At 38.9% G+C, this 24,375-nt stretch overlaps 1 protein-coding gene across 2 annotated transcripts in view; it reads left to right on the forward strand.

The window, feature by feature from the left end:
* The window catches only part of RSU1 (Ras suppressor protein 1), a 102,354-nt gene that overhangs the window by 14,716 nt on the left and 63,263 nt on the right, over positions 1 to 24,375 (forward strand). For both annotated transcript variants that reach the window (XM_030445006.1, XM_030445007.1), the window contains exons 4-7: positions 15,065 to 15,185; positions 16,438 to 16,556; positions 18,036 to 18,118; positions 18,390 to 18,504. In XM_030445006.1, the coding sequence (XP_030300866.1) occupies positions 15,065 to 15,185; positions 16,438 to 16,556; positions 18,036 to 18,118; positions 18,390 to 18,504 (438 nt within the window). The remainder of the gene's footprint in view (positions 1 to 15,064; positions 15,186 to 16,437; positions 16,557 to 18,035; positions 18,119 to 18,389; positions 18,505 to 24,375) is intronic.

Below are 24,375 nucleotides of genomic sequence, written 5' to 3' on the forward strand. Positions count from 1 at the left end.
TAACCAGTTCATATTTTTGCCAGCACACTACTGAAAGTAAGTAAAGTTTAATTACCAAGTATAAGGACTGCACTATTAAATCCGTCATACTGCTTAAAATACTTGTGTGACATGTTTTTTGTTGATATTTTTGTTATGCCATTCATACTGCTGGTGCTTGTGCATTTACATGTCTCAGTCATTCATTATAAGAAATACTCAAATCTACATCAATTTTTCTGGAGAATATTAGGCTTCATTTTTTTCAGCTGTCTCCTGGCAACTGAAGGAGACTTGAACTGTCTCCTTCTGCTCCAGGTATCTCCTGAAACAGTTGGGTTTGTCCTTTGCTGTTTGAAGAGAACTTTTCGTGCTTTTGGATCAGAACCAAATTCTAGGCATAGCTAAATAGCTGCAATTCTGCAGTCTTGTTAAAGTGTGTAAGTGACAAACTTGGGACAATTCCATTTTGGAATCTTCTGTGACAATCCAGTTGAAAGTAGGAGAAAGTGGGTATTTGTTTTTTCTTAAGTTAATGTAGATATATGGATCAGTTTTTCTATATATTTTACTCTTGGAGGTTTTCATTCTGTCAGTGATTTAGATCTTTCTATTCATTATATGGCTGAGAATGAAAATTAAATAAATATGGTCCTGATCCAGGTGTCTTTTGAACCCCTTGACTAACATTAAATTTGTGGAAAGGAGTGGCTGAATGATAGAGATCTGCCTGTCAGTGTCAAGGATTAATTTGAGTAGATGTGACCAAATTGTCTTTGTATGTCATTTGATGGTAGCTGGGGGACATACAGGTGACATTGACATCCTGCTCAGTTGGATTGTTAATAGCACATGAAGAGCTGTAGGAATTTAGGGTAGCTGTGCTGGAGGGGTATGGAGGGATTTGGAGCCCCAGGACATGAAGAAACCACCCTTAGCCAGCTTGATCAGTATTTTTTTTCTGCATCTTCTGTGCAACAGTAATTTTTATGGGTGTCCATTCTACTGTTTTGTGCACTTCTACTTAGGACTGTTTCACTCAAGATCAAGTGGAATGTAAATACTCCTGAGGTCCACAGCAGACTTGACCACTTGCTTTTTCTGACACCTCTGTGCAGGATGAAATTGAATTTAGGTTTTGGTGTAGACCTTCATGTTTAGCAGGGCCAGCCAGCCCTTTTTTCAAGTCTTTTTTAAATTTTTTTTTTTTTCCCAGTAGCAGAAATGGTTGATGGTGGGGTAGCTTTGTCAGTCAGGTGTTATGCTGTGCTTGGTTTCCAACAGTTCAGGCTTCCATAAGGCATCTGAAGTTTTGTGTTAGGGAATTTTTCATAGAAGTTCTTGATATCAAACTTTGTCCTGCTTTGTTTAAGCCTCATCAGCTTGAATTCATGGTTTCATAGTGATTCTGAGAATAGGTTGGGAACTGCAGAGTGCTGGAATGTCCAGGGAGCTCAGGTCAGCAAGAGGGAAGGCACACTGCCAAGCTTGACTTTTTCTTTTTAACTCCAGAACTTTCCCCATGTCATTTCAAGTGGAATTCTTTGGTGTTCTGGAAAACAGTGTAAAATAAGTGAGTGTGAGAGGTTTTTTTCTAGCTGGGAATAGGGGTTGTGTATCACGTGTCTTTAGAGCTTAGTTTTGCCTATAAATTGGTTGCGCTAAAATACCAAATGGCAGCTGTTGACTGGAAAAAAAAATACCTTTGCAGGCTCAAACTGAAGTTAGCAGGGTAGATTAAACTTCACTTGTTGTAAGTGAGCAATAACTGGAGTTGAATTAGCAAAAAACAAAACAAACAAAAAAACCCCACAAAAAAAAAAAAAAAACAAAAACATGTAAAAACAGGTAAAAGCAGAGCAGCTTTTGTGAACTGCTTTGCTGTTAGGTGTGAAGTGGTACTGAAACTTCTAGAATTCAGATAGCTACACTAACTTGAGGTGTTCTCCGTCTACTTAAAGTGTATCCAAAATTTCACACCCTAGTGTAAGTAACACCTATTAATTATTTTTCCTTGGTATGCTGATGAAGTTTGACAGGTAAATTCCCTATGCTATACCAGAAGTTCAGGTTAATTTAAGTCCAGAGTCCAGCCCATGAGTGCACAGAGGGCCATACGTGACTCAGAGCAAGCTGGGATGTAAAAAGTTTCTTCAGCATTTCCAGAAGGTGCGAGTGCTGGTCAGCAGTGCAACTATTATTACTCTGCCAACTTAGCATGTTTTAATTTCACTTATTTTTGGTGTGCTTTTGGTTTTTGATGACTCATAACAACCGTAGAAGTTACTTGACTTGGATATCTGAGATGATTAATTGAGAGTGTAATCATTTGGATAATCTGGTGAGGTTTTAGGTTTCTTGTTATTCTCTGGTCGTAGCTCAAGTCCAGGAGTGTTCCTGCTCACTGCTAATACCGATTTGTCCATTAGAGGTCACTGTTTAAATATCTTTAGCGGTTTTGTGAGCAGAAGCTTCTGCTCCTGCTCAGGATCCATCCTGCCTGGGGGTAGTAACAGCAGCTTAGTGTTTGCTGTTCTCAGTCTCCTTAACCTGAGGTGATCCTTATCTTCACCGTATTCTTGTGTTGTCTTTAAAGGTTCTGAAAAGTTGTCTGCTATTCATAGCTCAATCCTAACAATTTTTCTGTTCATTTAATCTCACGTTCTGGTTCCCTACCCAATGTTATCAAATGTCTGAATGATGAGAGATCAGGAATAGCTGCTTTTTTCCCCTCAAACCTCACCTGTATTACCTGATGTGTTCTCTGTCATCCTCTCTCTTTCTTCTGAGCTGCTGCCCTATACTGTTTTCTGCTCTTTCCACTGCTTCTTCCTTGATTCTCAAGTAAAACACTTTACTGACCTTTAGTCCTTTCCTTTTTTGTGAAGTAATTCATGTTTTGCTGCTGGTTCCTATTTCCACCCCTGAATTTTTTTTCTAATTCACTTCCTGGTTGTCACATTGATCATGTTGTTTTGACAGACACATGGTCACCCTTTATCATCCTTGCATGTTTTATCTTCTTCCAGCAGAGCAGTTGAGAAAACTTTTCTGTTGTTTTTTTGGGGGGGGGGGATTGTTTGGTTTTTTTGTTTTTGTCTTTTCCTGTTCACACAGCTTACTGCTTCTTTGCTCTATCATCTCCTTCTAAATTGTTTTGCTCTCTGAAGCACAGAAGCTTGTCCCTTCACTGCTGTTAGCTATCTTGACTGTGTCCTTCACTTTTTAACACAGTGTTGAACTCCCTTGCTGTCATTTATATTTTGGGGTGTCTCCTTGTAAGTCACCTTTCTGGCTGTAGTGTCTGCCTGGTTGTATTGGAGGTAGTCCAAAGACAGCAACACTGCATCTGTCTGTTCTGAATCCCTTCCCAGTCTGGCTGCTTTGTCTTCTCCAGACTGCTGAAATGTGTTGTGGTGTCTCCCAATGGCATTGTCTGACACTTTGCATTTTACCAGGTATCAGGTTGTTTCTCTAGAAAACTTGCTGATTTCTGGAGGGAACTAGATGTCCATATAGTCTTTATTCTTTGTTGTTTCTTGTGTTTACCTCAGCTTGCTAGCTTCGACTCCTTTGCGTCGGCTTTTTTTCTGGTGACTCATTCCACACTGTTGCACTGACATGAGATACCTTAAAATGGTGCAGGTAGGGTGTCTGCATAGTGAAACTCAAGTTGTGTCCAAAGCTTGCGACTTCTGACAGTGGCCTCTCAGCTGTGCTTGAGAGTGGTGCTTTAAATTGATTCTAAGCCTTTTGGTTTTGTTATGTTTTTATTTGGTTTTACTTCCTATTTCTGATACAGAGATCTCTGAAGGGAAATATCTTCATGAATGTAGTGCACAGGGGGATGCAAGAAGGAAGGAAAAGGAGATCCCTGTACATATGCCTTACTAAATTTGTGACATCGGAGTTCTGCACAGATGTTTAGATTAAATACCTAGTTACCAATTTTCTCTCCTCCTTGAAAATAATCCAAACCTTTGGTTTTGAAAAAGTACAGATGGTGGAGTGTTTTAGCTTTAAATAATATAAATTTGGGGTTTGAAAATCTTTGGAAGAGTAAAGCAGAATAATTAAGAGATTTCTGTGCTGCAACAGCATAGAGTGCATGCTGAAACTACCCCAATTTATGCATAAATTAAATTGTCAAAATTTATCTTGTATGGCAACAAAGGCAGCTTTATGTCATTAGTAAACATGCATACTAACATAAAACTAGACACAAATCACTTGTGTTTAACATAGTTCTTCAGAAACAGTTCTTTTCTTGCAAAAAGGGAGATATGTTTGCAGGTGCTTCACTTACCTCCCAGGGGCTGTATTTTGTGGCGTGCTGTCTCCATGTGTACATACAAGTTGCAATGTTATATTGTTGGAAATCATCTTGCCAGCTATAGACTATTTTGGCATTTTTCCAAGCTAGTGAATGTTGCACAAGTGAACTCGCTTCATAAAAGAGCTTAATTTTGTATCCTCTTAAAGAATTTACTGTCTAACAAGTTGGGTGGAATTTTTCTGTTGCTGATATTGAAGGACAAAAATGAGAATGCAGATTTGGCCCATATTGAGGGGAAACTGAATTTAGTTTCATATGGTTGGTTTTGTACTCTATTTTCTATGTATTCTTTTTGTTCTTCTAGTAATCAGGTGTGATGATCTGAAGGGGGTGAAGACACAGCATTTCCCTTCAGACCACTCACCCATCTGGCCTCTTACCTTTTCTATTGGTGACCTTTGTCAAAAATACTGTAGATTGAAATAACCTTTGGAGTGAAATAATTTCCAGATCTTTTTCTGAGGGTTGGCAATTTGTGGTAACATGGCTTCTCTTTTCTAAGTGGAATATCTGCTGTAGCTAAAATGAAATGTATAATCATCTGAAGCCTGAGACCGGGGTGGACTCGATGATCTCTGAGGTCCCTTCCAACCCAGCCAATTCTATGATTCTATGATTCTATCAGTAATGTAGGGGTGCAAGGAGCACACGCTGCTGTGCAGACTCTTAAGAAGTGGCTCTGATGACTGGGTACAGGGAGCCCAAACTAGGGCAAGTTTAATCTGCTCCCAGCTCTGGAAGAAGAACCTACTGTGTAAACACAAGTGCTCTCTTTGCTTTTTAAGCAGCTTTTACTGCAGCCTCTTCTTGGGAGTGTGTGTTTGGTGGACAGGCTGGTGCCTTCAATAAAAATCAGTGTGTCTTGGATGCTGAATGAGGGGAAGAGTCAGTTGATCCAAATAGCAATGCAAAATAGCCCTATGAAAGTTTTTAACTATAAAAAGTGTAAACCACTGATCCTGTCCAAGAAAACAAACTGAAATAATGGGTTGTTTGTTACTTACAGTGAGAGCAAGACTTTGTAAGCCAGCACTGAGCACAGGAGTGGAAGCCTCTTCCTGAGAAAGAGGCTAAAGTCACCTTGGCCTGTGAGGGGTAATCTGTAGTATCTGTTAAAGACCTGATGTTCGGGGCATCTATGGTTAGTCCCTCTTGTGAAATGCTGAAGGCATGTTAAATAGGCTGAAGTATAGAGAATATTGAGGGAGAGGAGGGTAAACAGCTAATTTAATTTGCCAAATCTGGCTACTGTGCAGTAGTATGAAATTTGGAAAAGGTCATGCTGAAACAACTTAAAACATCTGAATGAGACTTAGTGAGATTTGTTGAGACTATTTTCAATTGCTTTTGGTGGAAGCCTAGTAATAAATCTCAATTTAAGACTATCAGCTGAAGTTCTTTAGTCCTGCAGAGGTTATTTCTCTAAACGATTCCCCACAATTGAAATATCAACGTGTGCAGATGATCTGACCTGTAAAAGGGGATGTAGCCTGTGTTCAACATTTTACATGGTGTACCATATAGTGTAGTGAAATGAGGCAACCAGGTGCCACTAATTGCCAGGTAGTGGGCATGAGCTTGTGTCAAGCCCACCTGTGCCCGATTAGGGTGGGCCCCCACTGCACATGAGCAGGATTAGGGGGCCAATAAAAGGTGAGGCCTGAGACACAGACTCAGCTCAGTCCTGAGCAAGCCAGCAGAGAGGTCAATTGCTCTTGGAGCAACAGCACTGATCCAGGCTAGTCAACCCTGAGGGCTGTAGGCGTAGAGCACTACTCGTGAGTCTCTGCTGGAACACCTGGTTGGACCTTGAAGCGCCGTTCCCTAAAAGAGGTTTGTCTTGCTACAATATAGTTTTTTCTTCTCCTCCTGACATAATACAGCAAGCATCTTGGCTTAGCTGTGCACTCCTCACAAAACAGTTATTGAAGCTGAAGATGCTGTGGTCCACTTGCAGTAGTTGCATGTCACACTATTTCAAAAAGCTTGGCTGATACTCTGTTTTCCTCAAAATTCTTTGTAGAAATTAAGGGGCTTGTTTAGGTCCTCATTTTTATATCCTTCCTGACTTGAGCAGCACTGCTCCTTAGTACTGTAAAAAAACTATCAAGCCATTTTTGTGAGCTGATTTGGAGTGGTTTTGGTTCTTTGCTGTTAGGTGTTTTGCTTTCAACCTAGTAATCTTTTCCTAATATTAGCCCTGGTTTCTAGTATTTCTTTCCAAATTCTGAAGTGCCTCTTAAGCTTTCTTCTCACAGAAGAGCAAAGTTGTCCTTTGTCTTCACTAGGTGTCACTTGATTCCCAGTCTCAGCTTTTGTTATGCTCACAGCATTTCTCCTTAGACTCTGGCTTCTAAAATAAGACTGTTTGTTGATAGATTTTTTTGTTGGCACACTAGCACATCAGTGAGCTATAGTATAATTTAAACATGTTCATAAGAACACTTTCATAACTGCAGTGCTTCTGTGGATAATTGCTAAAAAAGAACTCTGGTTTCTGGAAAGATCTGAAGATTAAGGAGACAAGTTTGTTTTTAATGCTTTCAGTGTAAGGAAGGTTTGTATCCATGTTTACAAGAGGGTGGAGGGCAGGCAAAGGGGGAAACTTGAACTACATAATGTATAAATTAAGTACTGCATGCTTCACTAGGGATCAGGATTCTCTGCAGTTAACTGCCAAGGATGATATCAGCATGCCTATGAATATTTAAAACTGAAACTGTTGTGTTCTCTCTCTGCTAATTTCTCATCCATTTTGGTGAAGCTGATTGCTTTCTCTCTCAGTATCACAGAACTCTTGTCAAATTAATCTAAACATGACTCCCAACTCTGAGTATGTTTATACTGGATGAACAGAATGCATTATAGGTTAGTTTTGTAAATCCTTCCTCCCCCATGAAATGTGAGTAACATTTCATGTCTTTATAACCTTTACTCTAAGGGCTCCTTACTCATGAGAAGTTCCTGTTGATGTGAACTGGATTAGCAGCCATCTGCAGAACTGCGTTCATTGTATAGCCCACAGGATTTTGTTTAGGCTTAAGTAGGTTCTTGCTCATGGAAAAAAAACCTTACCTGAGATCTACAATGAACTCATAGCACTCTCAAAGGTATTGTTCTCTTTACTCTGTTACTTTTGATCAGCTTGTAAGTAGAACTCTTTAATGAGAAACAGGCACGGTCTTGTAAATTTCTTCTCTGACAAGTGGTGCTATTTTGATAGCCCTTCTGGATAAAAATTCCCTTAGAATCTGTAAAGATTTGGAGTGCTACTCCATGTCATGTTCCTAGGTACTGCATCTTTGTTAAGTAAAGAAACATTATGAAAAAAAAAAAAAGGGTTCTTCAGTCTATAGTTTCTTAAGTTGTGAATGCCATATAAACTAGTAATATTTTAAATAATTAAAATTCTTATTTCACTTAATGTCTGATTCAAACACCACTGAACTTGATGGGAGTTTTTTTTGTAGCCTTTACATCATATGGAGATTGTAAAGGGGCTTGAAAGGGCAAATCATACTGAAAAAAATCAATGGATGGTTACAGGAGAGGTGCCACAGCCAGGCCTTTTGGCTTCTTAGACCATGGGACTCACTTTGAGAAACCTAGCCTCCTAGATGTTGGTGGGGTTCATCTTTCAGAGAAAGGGAAGAACATCTTTGTCAATAGGCTTGTCAGTCCAGTATAGAGGGCTTTAAAATGTAGTTGCCAGGAAAGAGGATCTTCAATCCATCTCACTGCCACCACTTTGAAGCCAATGTAATAGTAATAGATGCCCTATGCCTGGAGAAGGATCACAGGCCAGCAGGAGATCATCTGAAATGAAGGAGAATTGAATCCCAAGCAGTGAGGCAGCTTCAATGGGGGCCCAACTTAAATGCCTCTATGCAGATTCCCACAGCATGGAAAATAAGTAAGTGGAGTTAAAAAACATTTGCATGCCTGCAGGGTTATGATATTGGCATCACTGAGACATGGAATGACTCCCATGACTGAAGCATGGTATTGGATAGGTATAAGCTCTTTAGGAAGGACAAGCAGGGAAGAGAAAAGAGAGGAAAGGGAGAGGGTGTTGCCCTCTACATCAGTGACAAGCTGGAGTCCATGGAGCTCTGCCTGGGGATGGATGAGAAGCTGAAGGAGAGTTTATGGGTCAGGTTTTAGGAAAGACAGGGGCAGGTGACATCACAGTGAGGGTTTGCTATAGGTCATCTGACCAGGATGACCGAGTGGATGAGGCACTCTACAGGCAGATAAGAGCAGTTTCCCATTCACAGGCCATGGTCTCCGGGGGAGTTTTCAGCCACCCTGACATCTGCAGGAGGGGCAACACAGTGTGGCACCAGCAGTCCAGGAAGTTCCTGGAATGCATTGCTAACGACTTCTTTCTCCCACTGGTAGAGAAGCTAAAAAAGGTGCTATGCTAGACCTTATTCCCACCTACAACAATGGACTAATGGACAACATGAAGGTTAAGGAGAGCTTTGGCTGCACCAACCATGAAGTAGTAGAATTCAGGATCCTTAGGACATCAAGAGGGTGTGCAGCAAGCACCTGGGCTTCAGGAGAGCAGATTTTGACCTCTTCAGGTGTCTTCTTGTTAGGGTATAATGAGAAGATCCTTGACAGGAGAGTACCCAAGAGGGCTTTACAATATTCGGGGATGCTCCAAGCACAGGAGCAATGCATCCCAAGAAAGAGGCTGGCAGGCAAGAATACTAGGAGACCCACATGGGTGAATAAGAAGTTCCTGAAAACTTAGATGTAAAAAGGTTATCTTCAGAGTGTGGAAGCAAGGACAGGTAGCCTGAGAGAAATACAAAGAAGTTGTCCGAGATGCTGATTATATAGTTCCAGCCCCCCTTCCATGGGCAGGGACACCTCCCCCTAGATCAGGTTTCTCAAGACCCCATCCAGCCTGGCCATGAACTTTTCCAAGGAGAGGAAATCCACAACTCCCTTGGTGACCTGTTCCAGTGTCTCACCACCCTCATAGGAGAGAATTTTTTCCTTATATCTAACCTAAATCTCTACTCTTCAAGATTGAAAGCACTGATCCTTGTCCTTTTGCTACACACTCATGCAAAAAGCCCTACCCCAGCTTTCTTGTAGGCTCCCTTTTAGGTATTGGAAAGCTGCTATAAGATCACCTCAGAGCCTCCTCTTTAGGCTGAAAACCCCAACTTCCTCAGCTGTCTTCATAGAGGAGGTGCTCCAGCCCTCTGATCATTTTTTGTGACTCTCCTCTGGACACCCTCAAGGAGCTCTATGTCCTTATGCTGGGCACATACTCCAGGTGGGGTCTCCCAGGAGCAGAGTAGAGGGGGAGAATCACCTCTCCTGACCTGCTGTCTATGCTATGCTTCTTCTGATGCATCCCAGGATCCAGTTGGCTTTCTGGGCTGCAAGCACACATTGATGGCTCATCTTAAGCTTCTGGTCTACTATCACCCCCAAGTCCTTCTTCTCAGGGCTGTCCTCAATCCTTTCTCTTCCCATCCTGCTCATGCATGGCTGGGGATGCAAAACAAGCTGGATCCAGTTCTAGGTAGTGGTATGAGAACCTCTTGACTTACTGCTTTATGAGGAGTTACATCTGAGACATGTTAATCTGAGGCACTTAACTCCAATCTGCTTTAACTGTTTTAAATGTTCTTAGTATATTGTTCTGTGTGATAGTTCTTTCTAATAGAGGGTCCGTCCAAACCATAATCTGTTCTCCAACAGAGGGCAGCATCAGACCTCTAGTAAAGATATATATCTCGTGTTGCCTTCTGGTTCTTCTGAGAACTAATGTCCAGGTCCAGGGTACTTAGATGTGGGGTTATATAAGCATTGAATAGTAGCATTTAATCCTTCCAGAACATTGGAAATCATATCAGAACTTTTGAACAACAGCATCTTAGGCAGGCTGCCCAGGTCAGTGGTGGAGTCACCATCTCTGGAGATATTTAAAAATCGTATAGACAGAGTGCTTAGGGATATGATTTAGTTAAGGACTTGTCATTGTTAGATTAACAGTTGGACTTGATGTCTTTGAAGGTCTTTTCCAACAAAGGTTATTTTTTAGTAAAACATTGTAGCTTGCCTTGAATGGGAGGCTGCTCCGATGAGAATATATCTTAGTACCTAAAAAGTTGCCACTAGCTTCAGGGCAAAAAAGAGTGTATTTGTTTTTAAATGCTTTGAAGCATAACAAGTTGCCAATACTTATTTCCAGGAGTGTGATCAAAGTCCTGTGAGTCCTTGGTGTGCAGCCTGTGGACTCTCCCTTTCACTCTCAGCAAAGCTCTTGAAATCAAGGTGAAGTCTACAGCTGTCATAGTGAATCACTGCATGCATGTTCCAGTATTGAACATAGGGAAGGAAGATGTTCCTGGTCTTGTGAAGTGAGACTTAATATGAATGGGCTTCATAATGTGACTGAAGCTTCACAGGGGAATGCAGAGGCTTTGGGCTGCCAAATTTTACTAGCATTTGCTGAGGGGGAGTTTATTTGTTAATGACACTGGGCAGCAGATGGTCTTATAAGAGCTGTTAAGACACTGTGGATCGTACTGTAAATATGTGGGTGAATGGAACCAGGATGCTGACAGTTCACTCGTACAGCTCATCCCAAGAAGGTGACTCGAGTGGAATTTGGTTTTTCCAGAACATGAATTTTGTGGTATTTGGCAGTGTGCTATCTATCTGGTGTGAATGTTGCAACTCCATAGTGTTATAGCAGTCAGGATGCATTTGTTGTGTAAAGTTGAGAACAGAGAATGTCATGTGGCTGCTCAGCCTTGCTTCACCACTGCTGATCTTTAAACCTGAAGGTACTGAACCTGTACAGTTTAACTAAAGGACCACCACAGGAGCTAATTTCAATCTTCTCTTTTTCTTTGAATTTGAGAGAAAATTTGTCCATACTATAAATTAATCTCAATTGTTGAACCAGAAAATAAACTGTTGCAGGAAAAAGTCCTCTCTCCCCTTCCACAAGTCTGGGCTTGACCCAGCCTTCTGTTTTTTCTTCTAATGAAACAGTTCCATCCAAACCAAAATATACAATTGTGCAATGGGACTTTTATTTTCATTTAACAGGGTGAGAGACAGTTCTTTTAATCCAAATCATTCACTGAATTTTTAGGTTTTTTCTCATCTCAGCCTGCTTATGCTGGCAGTTTTTAGTGCAGCTTGAGGAAAATAATGACACCAAGTATCCTAAGTGTGAATCACCACATGAAATACATTATATGGGAATTGCACAGATACACCAGAAGCTTAGTGGACAGTGTGTGGGGACACGGCTCTTATTATTCACTAAGGACATACCTGTGCCCTGAAAAAAGAAAACCAAGTTAAAAACCTCTGATAAACTAGCCAATGAAAGTTGATTTTTTTCCCGCATGTTTGCAAATGGGATGAGCAGGTAGAATTTGAGACGCTTCAGCTGTGTAGTAACTCATTGAAACTAGAGATCTCTTTGATGCTGTGATGGTCAGTCAAGGGTAATCCTCACAAACAGATCTGAGAGACATTTTCCTCCTACCTTGGTGTCTAGGTGTCATCTTTTTCTGAGTAGTTTAATGGGGTTTTTTATTTGTTAATGAGATTACTGCATCTTCTTCCTTGAAATTATTCTTTCCTTATGCCCAGTCTCCTAGCTAAAGTGAGAAGTGAGACAAGCTTAAGAACAAGATGGTTTGGACAAGTATTGGAAAGGACATATCCACAAAATCAGTAGATTGAGGTAACTCAGTAACTGGGTCCACCTTCTTGCTTTGATGTCACTAACTGTTCAGACTCTGTCAGGCTGCTTGAAGGGTATTTGTCCCCATCTTCTGGTCTGTTCACAGGTGCAGAACAATTTTGCTGCTCCTCCATGATGTGGGAGGTCATTAGGTAATGAAATCCACTGTGAATATGACTGAATGTAAGGTGCCTGTCAACCAGCACTGATTCAACTGAAACACATTATACACAGCTGGTTCTCCTTGCAGGAAGGTTGCACTAACAAATTGTGTCTGTAGTCTGACAGTTTCTGTAGGCCAGCTTCACAGTGAGGTCAAGAAAGTTCCGTGTTGTCACAGTTTAATGCAGGGCCAGCAATTAACCAAATGACAGATGCTCTCTCTTAATCCCCCTCCCCTCCTTGATAAAGAGAGAATAAGGGAGAGAGACTTATGGGTTAGAAACTAAACTACACAGCTTTAATGAAACACAAATTATAAACAAGGAAAAATTATTAAATATATACAACTATACAGAAAAATGATACCACGGTCCTCCCCTCTTTCCCCCAGCAATGTTCACATCACCACTGAGGCTGCAGGCTGGACTCCTAGGGTCAGTCAGCAGGGGACAAACGGACGGAATCCTCCCAGGATGCCAAAACAAACAGGGACAGAAGAAGAAGGGGTTTGACCCTTGTGATCCCTCAAATTCATACTGAGTATTACACATATGGGATGGGATACTCTGGCCAATTTTGGTCATGATCTTGTCCGCTCCTCCCTAAAGGAGGGTTGGACGTGTGACCCCTTTATTCCCTTCATCTTTCCAGAGCATAAGATGTTCCTCAGAACTGAGCAGTGGCCTTGGTTCTGCACACCATTCTCCAGCTGTAACTATAAACATTGTCTGTTATCAGTCCTAGAAGCAGACACTGAGTGAGAAACCTGGTGTTTCAGTACGAATACAAGCAAGTACAGCTACTTATGAGGGACTTAGCTGAAAACAATATTAGAAGACAGAAAATAGCTCTATACTGGTCCAAACTAGGACACATCCTTCCTCTCTTTGTAGAGGCAGTGTTGTCATTGGTGAAGAGGTACTTTTTCAGTTGGCTTTGAGAAATGTCATTGTCTTGGATGACAGCTCTGTTTCTTTATTGTGCCATGATGGTGTTCAACCTGACTAACTGAAATACTAAACTGACACATAGGCAGCCAAGCTGACTGTAAGTGTGGTAAGTTTGGCCTCCTGAATGTCATGCTTTTGTTTTAGTGTTCCCAGAACAGCTCTGCATTATATTTAGCATAATTTGTGATGTTAAGGTGCACTGTTTTTTTCTAGGAGTGCGTAACCTCTTACACTGCCAAAAAGGCCAAAACCTTAGCACCAAATTTTTATTAATTGCCTCGAGTAACTTCAGGAGACTTGTATTTAGTCTATATTTAACTTTTGACTATTGTTGAGCCTTTGACTAAACTAAAACCTGTATTTGCTAGTTCTTCTGATTCCTAGTCTTGCATAAATGTAATATCTGAGAAGAGCGGAAACATGGTTTTCCAGCCCATTGCATCTCATTAAAGTGAAATTAGAAAGTCAGATTTCTGAAAGGAAAACATTTTAATACTGGTAATTACTGTTCTGGTGAAATACTGAGGCTAGAAGCAGCTGAATTATGTCAATTAAAATCCTCCATTAACTTCTGTTAGGGAATAATTAAAAACAACAAAAAACCCAAAACACAGTAGTAGTACATCACGGTTTATTTTCTGAAGATGTGTAATTCTTGCTACTGTTGAATGACAGATATGGATGTACCAGCTTGAAAATACTGCAAAGGGAGGGCTTTTAAATGTTCAGATGTGCCTAAATGACTTCATTAAAAAGTATGCTAAAAGTCTCCTGCAATGAATATAACCCTCAACAGTAATATTTATATAGTATAATCAGAGTGTTTGTTAGGGATCCCGTTATTGTTCACGTTATAATGAGGCTTATAATCTATTAAATGTGACATACTATAATGTTCTGCTTTGTAAACATTATTGACTCCATTTTAAGACTCGGATTGCCTCATGCCAACAACTAGAAGAAAATCATAGCCTCATAAAAGCTTCTAATTATTTACATGTGCACTCTGTGGGTTTCTAATGCAGTCAAAGCTGAGATTGAACCAAGATGAATATTGAACACAGGTGTGAGCTTCAGTGCAGGTGATTTGCCAACCTTCTTTGTTGTAAACCCCAGCTGTCTGCTGAAATCTCACTAGGTTTAAGAGGGAAAAGATGCAGATCTGAGTAGCTTTTTGACCTCATTTACACAGGCATATTCATATTGTGCTTTTGGTTTATTGTTCGGGTTTCCAGATAATAACTGGATATTGATTTGTGGATAATCTGATGTATGTGTAATGATTCACTTAACAAGTTGTTGACTTGTGGAAGGTAACTTAACATGGACTTGACTAAACTGTTCATCTTTTAGGACCAAACGTAATTTTTTGTAAGTGTTGTTGCATCTTAAATCAATAAGAATTTGCATACTAGATTACTTAGGCAGTAAGCATAATGGGCCATTGCTAAAAATTAATTTTTATTTTCTGTTTAAAGACCTTAAATAAAACTAATGTCTTGGTGTAACTGCTTGTATGATTGATTTTTTTCAGCTCAAGTAATGAAATGTTCTGAGACTTTTGGGCTCTGCTCTTTAGAGACCTGTATGTGCTACATGAACTCAGAGGATGGGCTGCTTCTCTTTGTTAGTTTGTGAGAGTGTTTGCTGTCCTTGTGTCTCTGCAATGGTCTTTGTTAGCCAAAGTGTTGTCATCTCGAGTCCATAGTAGCTTCTCTGCAATGAGAACAGATTCCAGGTAGCAGGCTTTTTTAATATAAACTTTGCTTTTATTTTATAGCTCTTAGATGCTGTTTCTGCTATCAGCCACTGTACAGAGCAAAAGACAGGTGCTAGCAGAGCACCTATAGTCTATGTAGCTTGCTCTAATTGCAGTCTCTCACTGTGAAAACTTTCCTACAGCTGTGCCAGCAAATATCGCAGACCTGAGAAACATAGAAGTACTGAACTTTTTCAACAACCAGATTGAGGACCTCCCTACCCAGATTAGCAGCCTTCAGAAGCTCAAACACCTGAATCTTGGGTGCGTACTTTAATGCAGAACTTTGCTGCAGTAGGGGTACTGTCAAATGTTGTCAAGCTGCACCTGGAACTTCTTTTAATGTTTAAGTTTCTTTTTGAAAGTGTTTGTGAGGAAAACTGCAATTATGGCTTCAGAGTGTTTAGCATCCTGGATAATCGCATACTTAAAGTTGATCAAGCACTTACTCTGGGATAATTATAACTATTTTAGGGCAGCACCAACTCACATTCAATTAATACTAAATTTTACTTCCCTAACAACTGTTTAATTCTGTGGTTGCTGTGTAAGAGCCAAGCTCTATTTTCTCTCTGCTTTGTTGAAAAACGGATATACTAATTTTTCCATGTAAATGTAGGACTTAATTCCAAAGTCCCAAATTTGGGATTAAAAAAATTTCAGTTTCTTTTAAAACTGCAAAAGAAGCAAGAAATTTTTAAGCGTGATGGGCATTTAATTAAAAGAGCTAGGATTGACTAAATTTGACCCAGAGGCATTCTTGTTAAATTTTTATATATTATACTCCAGTAGAGTTTTAATAACTCTAGTTGCAGAAGGCTTTCTTGATTCATTAAAAAGTAACTGGAAAGCACAGAACCTTCTTAAAGCTAACTGGGCATATTGAAGTGTAATTCAGGAAAGCACTCTTAGGGGTAACCTTTAATTTTATAGACTTCTCATAGAATGTAATTTATAAATTCATACTTCTGAAATCTTTAAATTGAGGATCTTTTTATTGTTTTAAGCATCATATTTTGGTTAGGGTCTGTGTATCCTTCTTCAGATAACTGTAAAGTACCAATAACTGAATTTCATTTTGAATTGTTGGAATGCCAATAAATGTTTTCATGATGATCTGTCTTTTCTGTTCTTTGGTAACTTCAGGTTTCTGGTGTGCTTAATATCTGTTTGAACCTGAAATTGCTTTTCAGAGCAAATATTAATTCTTGATCAGGATTCAATATATGTAGCACTCTGGCTCCTTTGTGCTTCATGTTTGAAGTGTGGCTGTTGATTGACATAACAAGACAGGATCCCTTGTGAGCACATAAGTTTTAGGCTTATTTATGGGAGCTAGAAATAAAAAAAGGTCTGCATTGCAAAAGGCTTCCTTATTGTCTTATGGCATCAACCTCATTTCAAAACAAAATGGGAGTCTGGTGTAGATAAACATAAAACTCTTGTTGTCAGTGTTATTCCTAGTAGGTGAAGTGAATGCTGATGTCACATTCTTTTTGTTCTTCTTTACCTATAGCATGAACAGGTTAAGCACCTTGCCAAGGGGATTTGGCTCTTTTCCAGCTCTGGAGGTTCTTGACTTGACTTACAACAACTTAAATGAAAATTCTCTACCAGGAAACTTCTTCTACCTGAGTAAGAAATTCTTTTAAAAACTACAAATCTTCATGTTATGGTGCTTTATTTATTCTGCAGTTGGAATGTATTTGATGGAGACCAAACTTCAACAGAATTTTTCTGATATTTATGTTTTTCTTTGAATATCTCTTGAATATTTCTACATAGCTCAGCAATATATATCACTGATACACAGTCATCTGACACCATAGGACATGGGATGACTTGGTTAGTAATGGTGTATTAGGGTTGGGTTTTTTTTGAGTAATATTTTCTTGGGTCACATATGCAGTTAAAACTTCATGGAAGCTTGCAAGCCTCAGGAGAAAGTAAACTGTTTTGCAAGGCAGCTGAAGTGTGTTGACTCTGGGAGTAATTGTCTTCCTGATGGGTCATTACTGAAATAGCATGTGGATGTTGAAGTGTCCATGTTGAAGTGTCCAGTATGTTAAAAAATATCTAAGGTTGTAAAGCATGGCACAGGAATGGTAGAACTAAGCTGACCTTTGGATGTTAAAGTATGCACACTCAGAGAGTTAAAATAAAGGTATTGTAGTGCATATGTGCAAAAAGGGATGCACTATGGTTGCCTAAGCAACTTGAATTTGCAGGCACTTTCTGAATTTCAGCTATGATGATACCTTACAGTATTTTCAGTGTTTTGTGCTGAAGGGGCTTCAGGATCAGCGCATTCACAGCAAAAGCAACAGGGAAAGGGGGAGGAGGGAGTGCTGGTGTCTCAAAGATTTTGTGATTGTAAACTGGCAGAGGGAAATTTTTAAAAAAATTCACTTTTAATGAGATGAGGAGGAGGAGTAAACTGCTTAAGACAAATGTGATCTTTTTGGTGGGGAAGAGTGGCTTTGCTGACCTCACCCACCCTCCTTCTCACTGCGCCCAGCAGCTATTTGTGAGTTTCCATTTTCTTTTTTTTTTTCCCCCAAGACATGCTTACAGCTACATGGTCATGCTGGGTCATCTTTTTTCTTTGTATTTTGTAGAGACTAATCATGAAAAGTACAAATTGTACAAATTTAATCTTCTGTGTTGCTCTTATTTAAAGTCTCCCAATGTTAGGCTATGCTTTCTATAGAGCTTAACATAGATTTGTATTTTGTCAAAAAACTCAGGTAATGTTTTTTAATGTTTGGTTAGGATGCAAATTGATGTAATAAGAATTGGAGGTACTAAAGAGTAATGACTGTATTCTGACAGCTGAGCAGGGAGACTATGCCAGTACCTGCCAGATTTTAGTATTGTAGAAATTGTTAATTGTGCCAGTCCTTTTGAATATAGATGTTTTCCTGAACTCGCCAACAATACAATAAGCCAGTAAATCTAAGTTTGACCGGCTTGTTATTATTGTGAGCCCTGGGTATGCTAAAGGCTTTTCACCAAGTTAGGATTATTAATCAAACCTGACTCCCTTTTATTGATTAGACCTCAAATGGTTGGGTTATATGCCAGCCTGTTTATATATTGCTATTTAATTTGCAGCCACTCTGCGTGCACTCTATCTAAGTGACAACGATTTTGAAATCCTGCCGCCAGATATTGGGAAGCTCACAAAGTTGCAGATAGTAAGTAATTTATCTAAATTCTTGGAAAATCAATTCACTTTTGCAACTCTTGTAGGAATAGAATCAAGTCAATTTGAGGAGTAGTAGGGAGTGCTTGCAGGAATAGACCACTATACTTGGAACTGTTTCTTGTTTACCAGCAGACACTTGTAAATAAATTGAAAGAATTGAGTGTTTAGCAGAAAGATGGGGGCAAGAGCGAGCAGAGTTCTGTTTTAGACTGCTTTATGGTAGCTGAAAATTGTTCTGACTACTTTATATTCACTCTTAGCTCAGTCTCAGAGACAATGACCTGGTATCACTGCCTAAAGAAATTGGTGAGCTCACTCAACTTAAGGAGCTTCATATCCAGGGAAATCGTCTTACTGTGCTGCCCCCAGAACTAGGTAAGCTTATGGATGATCATTTACTTATTTGAATAATAACAATAATGATACACAGTGTTTCCTCTACAATGAAGACAGTTGTTAAACTCTAGGAAATTATTATGCTTAAGTCATCATTGCTGCTAATATTTACTTTCTTCTGAGAAACACTCACTTTTTTCACTCCTACAGGATCTGCAGGAGGAGCCAGAACATGATGTGTGTTTAGTTTTTTGGTTTCTTACATGGCACATTTTCCTTTTCTATTACTACACCTGACTGCCAATTTGCATATAGCATCTTGCTATATATAACGTATCATAAATATTTGGGCTGTAAAACTGTTCTCTCTGGCTGGGGGTTGAGAACACTTTTTGGATCAGCCAAAGTTATATTAAGCAAAAACAACAGCATTATAAGTGGGGTTTTTGTGACTGTTCCTATAAAATGGAAGTTTGATTAACTAGAATAAAATACAGTTAAATTAGAGGAAACTGGCTCTGTTTCAGTAGCCTGCCTTTCTTATTGAGTTGACAGCTCTTTTTCTTAAAGCAGTAGAGCTGGTTGATATACTTTGAATTGTGATACTGGCTACTTAAATATGATTTCAAGGGCTTCTTTCAGCCTATAAGATAGAGTTTTACTTTGAAACTCTAGTATTGATTTTGCTGAATTTGTATTGCAGGATTCCATTTTATGTTGGGGCATCAAGTTCAATAGAAGTTGTGCTTGTTTGCCCCAAGACAGAATTTGGTTTCAGATATTTTTTAAAGATTACCATAAAATGTATTTTCTGGGAATAATGTAGCTGTATCAGTTACCTCTTGCTGAAACATCTTACACAAGATTTACTCCTTGTTACTTGTTATTGTACGCTGCATATAGGGAAGCTTTTTTTGTTTCTAATAGTACTTTTCAAGTAATAGCTCCCAAGACTCAAACATAGTGCCTGAAGTTAGCATGATAAAGCAAAATTATTTGTTGTCACAAGAACTTGCTTCAACCCCTTAGAAAATGTGGCAGCTGTTTGTGTAATTGACAGTCTGCATATATACTTTTTGTCTTACAAAGGAAAAAAAAGTGTCTGCTTTTTTCTGTGATGTAGGAGATGATGTTTCTTTGAACTCTTACCTGCTTGTCCACCATAGGTCTTTTGCCTTTATCAATCTAGCACACTGTATGATGCTGATGTTTCGGGTTTTTTCTCACCACTGGTAGATGAAAGTGTTTATTCCTTGACATAGGTATTTCTCTTTTAGTTTTTTGTCAGAGTAATATTTATTTATAAAGTCTTTCAACACTAATAACATCTGGGAAGCATGTTGTATCTCTAAATGTATTTTTATGTAGCTTCCTAAATTGTAATCTTGTTTTTTTTTTCAGACAGTAGAAATTAAATGCTGCACAGTCTAACCGCCTTCTGTGGCTAATTAAACGTTTTAAGCATGCTGCTGCCTTACAAGCATAACAGCAAATTCACTTTAAGTGGTTTTATCCAAACCAAATGGAAACATTTGGAGCAAAATTCATGATGTGCAAAACTCATCCTGCAAAACTCAGGATGGCAAAGAGAAGCATTTGTCCATTTAGCTAGTGTTTCTTAGCATTATAGAAAAATACCACAATCTGGTAGAAAAGGACTTGTAATTTTGCCACACCTGGTCAGGATGGGGTGCATTGACAAAACTCCTTGTCACCTGCCCTTTATTACTCAAATGCTATTTTATAAATTATACTTTTCATTAATTCACCAATGTTTCAGTCTATGGTCTTACCCAACATCCTAATTTGCAATCACTTGGTGTAATTTTTCTGCAGTCTGTGCCACATGTGGCACTAGAATTACATAAAAAAATTAAAATATTCTACCTAGGTATATTTCTAGGGAACATTACATTAGTCTGGATTTGTAACTTGTGCAATGTGCAGGCCTATTTACTGTGCAAAGCAATGTTCTTGTTTGTTAAACATTGAGGCAAATATTTATTAAATGGACTTCAGTAAGCGGAGCACCAGGCTGGGCTTTGATGGACTTGTTTGAGGTAGGGTGGGAGCAGGCCACACAGAAGTGTGAATCTGATGGATGAGTAGAAAAAGAAAATCACTGCAGCCCTTTTTTCCCTTCTGCAAACTAGGGCAATGCTTTTGCAGACTGTTTTAAAGTCAGCCAGTGAAAAGTGGTATGTGAGTCTTACACCCTAATGGGTGGACTGATAATTCCATCATTGCTATCTGAAGGAAAAACAACTTTACCTGCTTTCTGAGTGCTCCCTTGTAAATTTTTAAAATTGAATTATAATTTAAGGAGAACTATTTAAATACTTTGTGCTGTGTATGTTGGATAAATAGCTTTTCAATGAGCAGGTCCTATTTGCATTAATTGGAGATACTGCTGTTCCCACTTAAAGTAAACAATCTTTCCTCTCTCATTATTGCTTTCATAATTAAAGGTGCCGAAGACTTTTGATTGGCTTAGTTTGGACAGTGGTGGACAGGAAGGAGCCATTAGGTGTTCGTTTACCAGGGAGATGGACACAAAATAAACATCAGAATAAAGCAGAGTAGTTGAATGAGAAGAAGGGGGAGGAGTACATTAAACTATTTTTAAAGGTAATGGACAAAAGTGCAGAAAGAGGTCTGGAGTGTAGGGTGTGAGAAAAGGCCACAGGCAGGAAGGGGGATCAGAGTTTTGGAATGGAGGGAGATAGCAATAGATCCCTGCAGTCTGCTTTTCATTTCACCTGCCATACCCCAGTAAAAGGACTGGGGGAGATTTGCATTATCCTCATCTGTGTTTAGCCCAAAATAATTATCATGATTTTACCAAAAAAAAAAAAATAAATTTGCCTAGGAGGAAAAGAGGGGTCTAGAAGAGTGCACTGGTGCTCTGCATGCGGGTGCTTGTCTGTAAATACAGTATGTGTGAGTGATGAACTCAGGAAATGGCCAGGAGTTGGTGGGTGGAATTTGCAGCTTGTTTTACCATTTGTCTCTCAAAAACCCGTTCATGAGGAATGGTGGTGGGCAGTCATATATAAACTTTAAAGAAGCACTGGCATTTTTTTCCCTAGCATTTAAAAGGTTATGTGCTGCATTGCGAGACAAATAAATCATGATTCATTGCAGCAACAGAGTTGTAGTCAGTTATATAAATTGCTAAGGAAGCACTAAATCTGTCACTTTGTGTGTTCTGACCATTTAACAATTGGAACAGTGTTTGGAAAGAAAGCTGAGTAGAAACAAGAACCATGTAAAGCGGCAGATAGGATTAAGATTAATTATGGTGTTTTAAGTTCACTTTATGGCCATCTGTGTGGACCAATATGTGCCACATAAAAGATTTTCTTAGCAGAGTCAGGAGTGTAAGAGTTGTATATGGTGCAGAGCATTCACAAAGTTGTAGCTAAATGTAAATAGCCACCCAGAGAAAGTGACTATCTGTAGGTTTGCATTTTTTATGAGAAAACAAATGGCATGATTTTTAAAACCCAGATTCTAATGTTGACTGTCTTCACCACCCTGCCGCCAACACACATGTGTGCACATGTACATGGAGTTCACTCATCTTTATGCATATGGGAAGAGCAGGGTTTTCTAAGGATGCATTTTTAATTACCATCCTCTTTTTACGGAAGTTGGCATCAGTGGTTTTAAGTATACTATTCAATACTGTTCTAGTTTATCAAATAATTTCCTTAAGTAAAGGCAGACACTATCAAAACTGCAGTTAGGTATATACTTGAAAAGTGGAAAATTCAAGCTCTTTAACAAAAGAAAAAAAACACAACTTGATGGGATAGGTAGCCACTTCAGGAATTAAACATGCTGTAAATTAAATCTGTCATAATGGCTAAGTAATTCTCTCGTAATTTTCCAGTTTTGAACAGCTGAATTACCTTCTCTGAATAAAGGATTGGCTTTAAATAGAAAGTTCAAGGAAAGTGTATAAAAAGTCACAATGTAAATGTAGGCTTTGGAAATGAGAATTTGGGACTTAATTTTGTAGTGTACAAATAGTTGCTGCAGTTGTTTATTCTAGTTCATATCAAAAGAGCAGTTTACTTAGGCAGTAAGGGTCATGTGCAAAGATAGAATCATATTTCACAAAAGATATTTCTTTTCTAAACATACTTTATATAAACACAAACATGTTTGCCTTTTCAGTGTAAACTGTCACTTCACCCTACTGGTGTTACAACACAACACTGTTCACAGATGCAGGTTTCTTATGTTTGTTGAAAGCCTGAGCATGCTGTGGCTCTTAGGACAGCAGCTTTGAGCACTGGAACAACTAATTGATACCTTGCAGTTGTAAAAAAATTGCCTGTTTCTTCTTAAGGAGCTAAAGCAAAGGTGTAGTGTAAGAAAGTAAGGAGCTTTACTGAGATTCCTAATGGATGAACAAAGTAACTTGTTTTCTATGACCACTGATGTGGCAGTTATTAGTTAAGAAATAGGAGAAAATGTACATAGGACACAGATTTTTGTAAGAAAAACATCTCTGAAAATGTGTGAGTATTCTGATCATGTTCCTCATTTTCTGTGTAGTTCAAGTTTAAAACAAGCAAGTAAAAAAAAACCAAAACAACAAAAATAAAAAAAAAAAACCACCACCAAAACCCACTGCTTCTTATGTAGTTAGAAACTTGTCTGACTCCACCGAGCATCTGATGGAAGTTAAGGTGCATGGAACAAGATGACAATTCTGCAATTTCATTTTACACAGGTTTTTTTCCTGTAGCCCATCACTTAGATTTACACCACAGGCGTTTGTTTCCTTACACTGCTGTAATTGTAGCCAAATTTCTTAAGATTCAGATTTGATCTTAAATTGTTTTTTAAAATATGCAAATCTTATTGTTGCTTCTCCAATGACTACAGTCTGTGCATAGGCTTTCCTGATGTTGACTCTGCTCTGATTGTAAGTACCATCAGCATAATAACGATGTTACTGTCAGCAAATATTTCATCTCTTCTGTAAAAGCTATGCTAGGTAAGAGTACTGTAATTAGAGCCAGTCTGAGCAAATGTTATATTTGTTGTTAAATTTTGTTCATTTTATGTGTGTCATAGCACTTAAAAGTGATTTTGCTCTTCTGAGTAGTTGGCAACCTGTGTTTGAATAGAAGTTTTGAAGGTGTGGGGCAGTGAATCCTTTTTTAATTCATATTTTTAAATTAACTAGATTTAGATTTTGATCTGATTGGGACCCTTCAGAGGGAGAATGCTCTGCTGAATTCCTGTGTAATTGACAATCCCAGTGGAGTTTCTGAGATTGGAAACAATGTGCAATATATTTCAAAATAAATTGGGATGCTTATCCTCTAAGCCTCTAATACTTCCTGTGCCATTTAAACATCTTTGATGTTAAACTCCGTTGACATCATGTTGATTTCCTTTGTACCAAAACCAATATGTGTGTTTCTTAGGTTTCTTCCATGGGTGCTTAGCTGTGACTGTCAGTTTGACCCTTCAGGTTCCAGTCACTGCCAGACATCTGATACATAGAGCAGTGAAGGAAATGTCACCTTTCAAAGAAAGAAATCAGTGAAACTTAGAAATACTTGTAAATCTTCTAGTAAATGATATCTTGCATCAGGAGTTTGGGAGAAATTAATTTTATCTAGTCATAAGTAATTTGAAATAATTTTAGAATATAGAAAACATTTTGAAGTAATTTCTTGGATTTTTGTCAAAATGCTGTTTCTTCTGCAGTTCCCCTTAGCTACCCACTCAACAGCATCAGCCAGGCTGGTTGCCTTGGTATCTGAAGGCTGTGTGTGGTAGAGTTTGGCTGTTGAAACAGCACAATTTGTCATGTGGAAGTACAAGCCATTAGCAGAGTCTAGTTTGGCTGGGAGTGCTGTGTGTGCTACATTGAATAGGTTTCTA

Source organism: Calypte anna, chromosome 2 (genome assembly GCF_003957555.1).
Source record: "Calypte anna isolate BGI_N300 chromosome 2, bCalAnn1_v1.p, whole genome shotgun sequence".
NCBI lineage: Eukaryota > Metazoa > Chordata > Aves > Apodiformes > Trochilidae > Calypte > Calypte anna.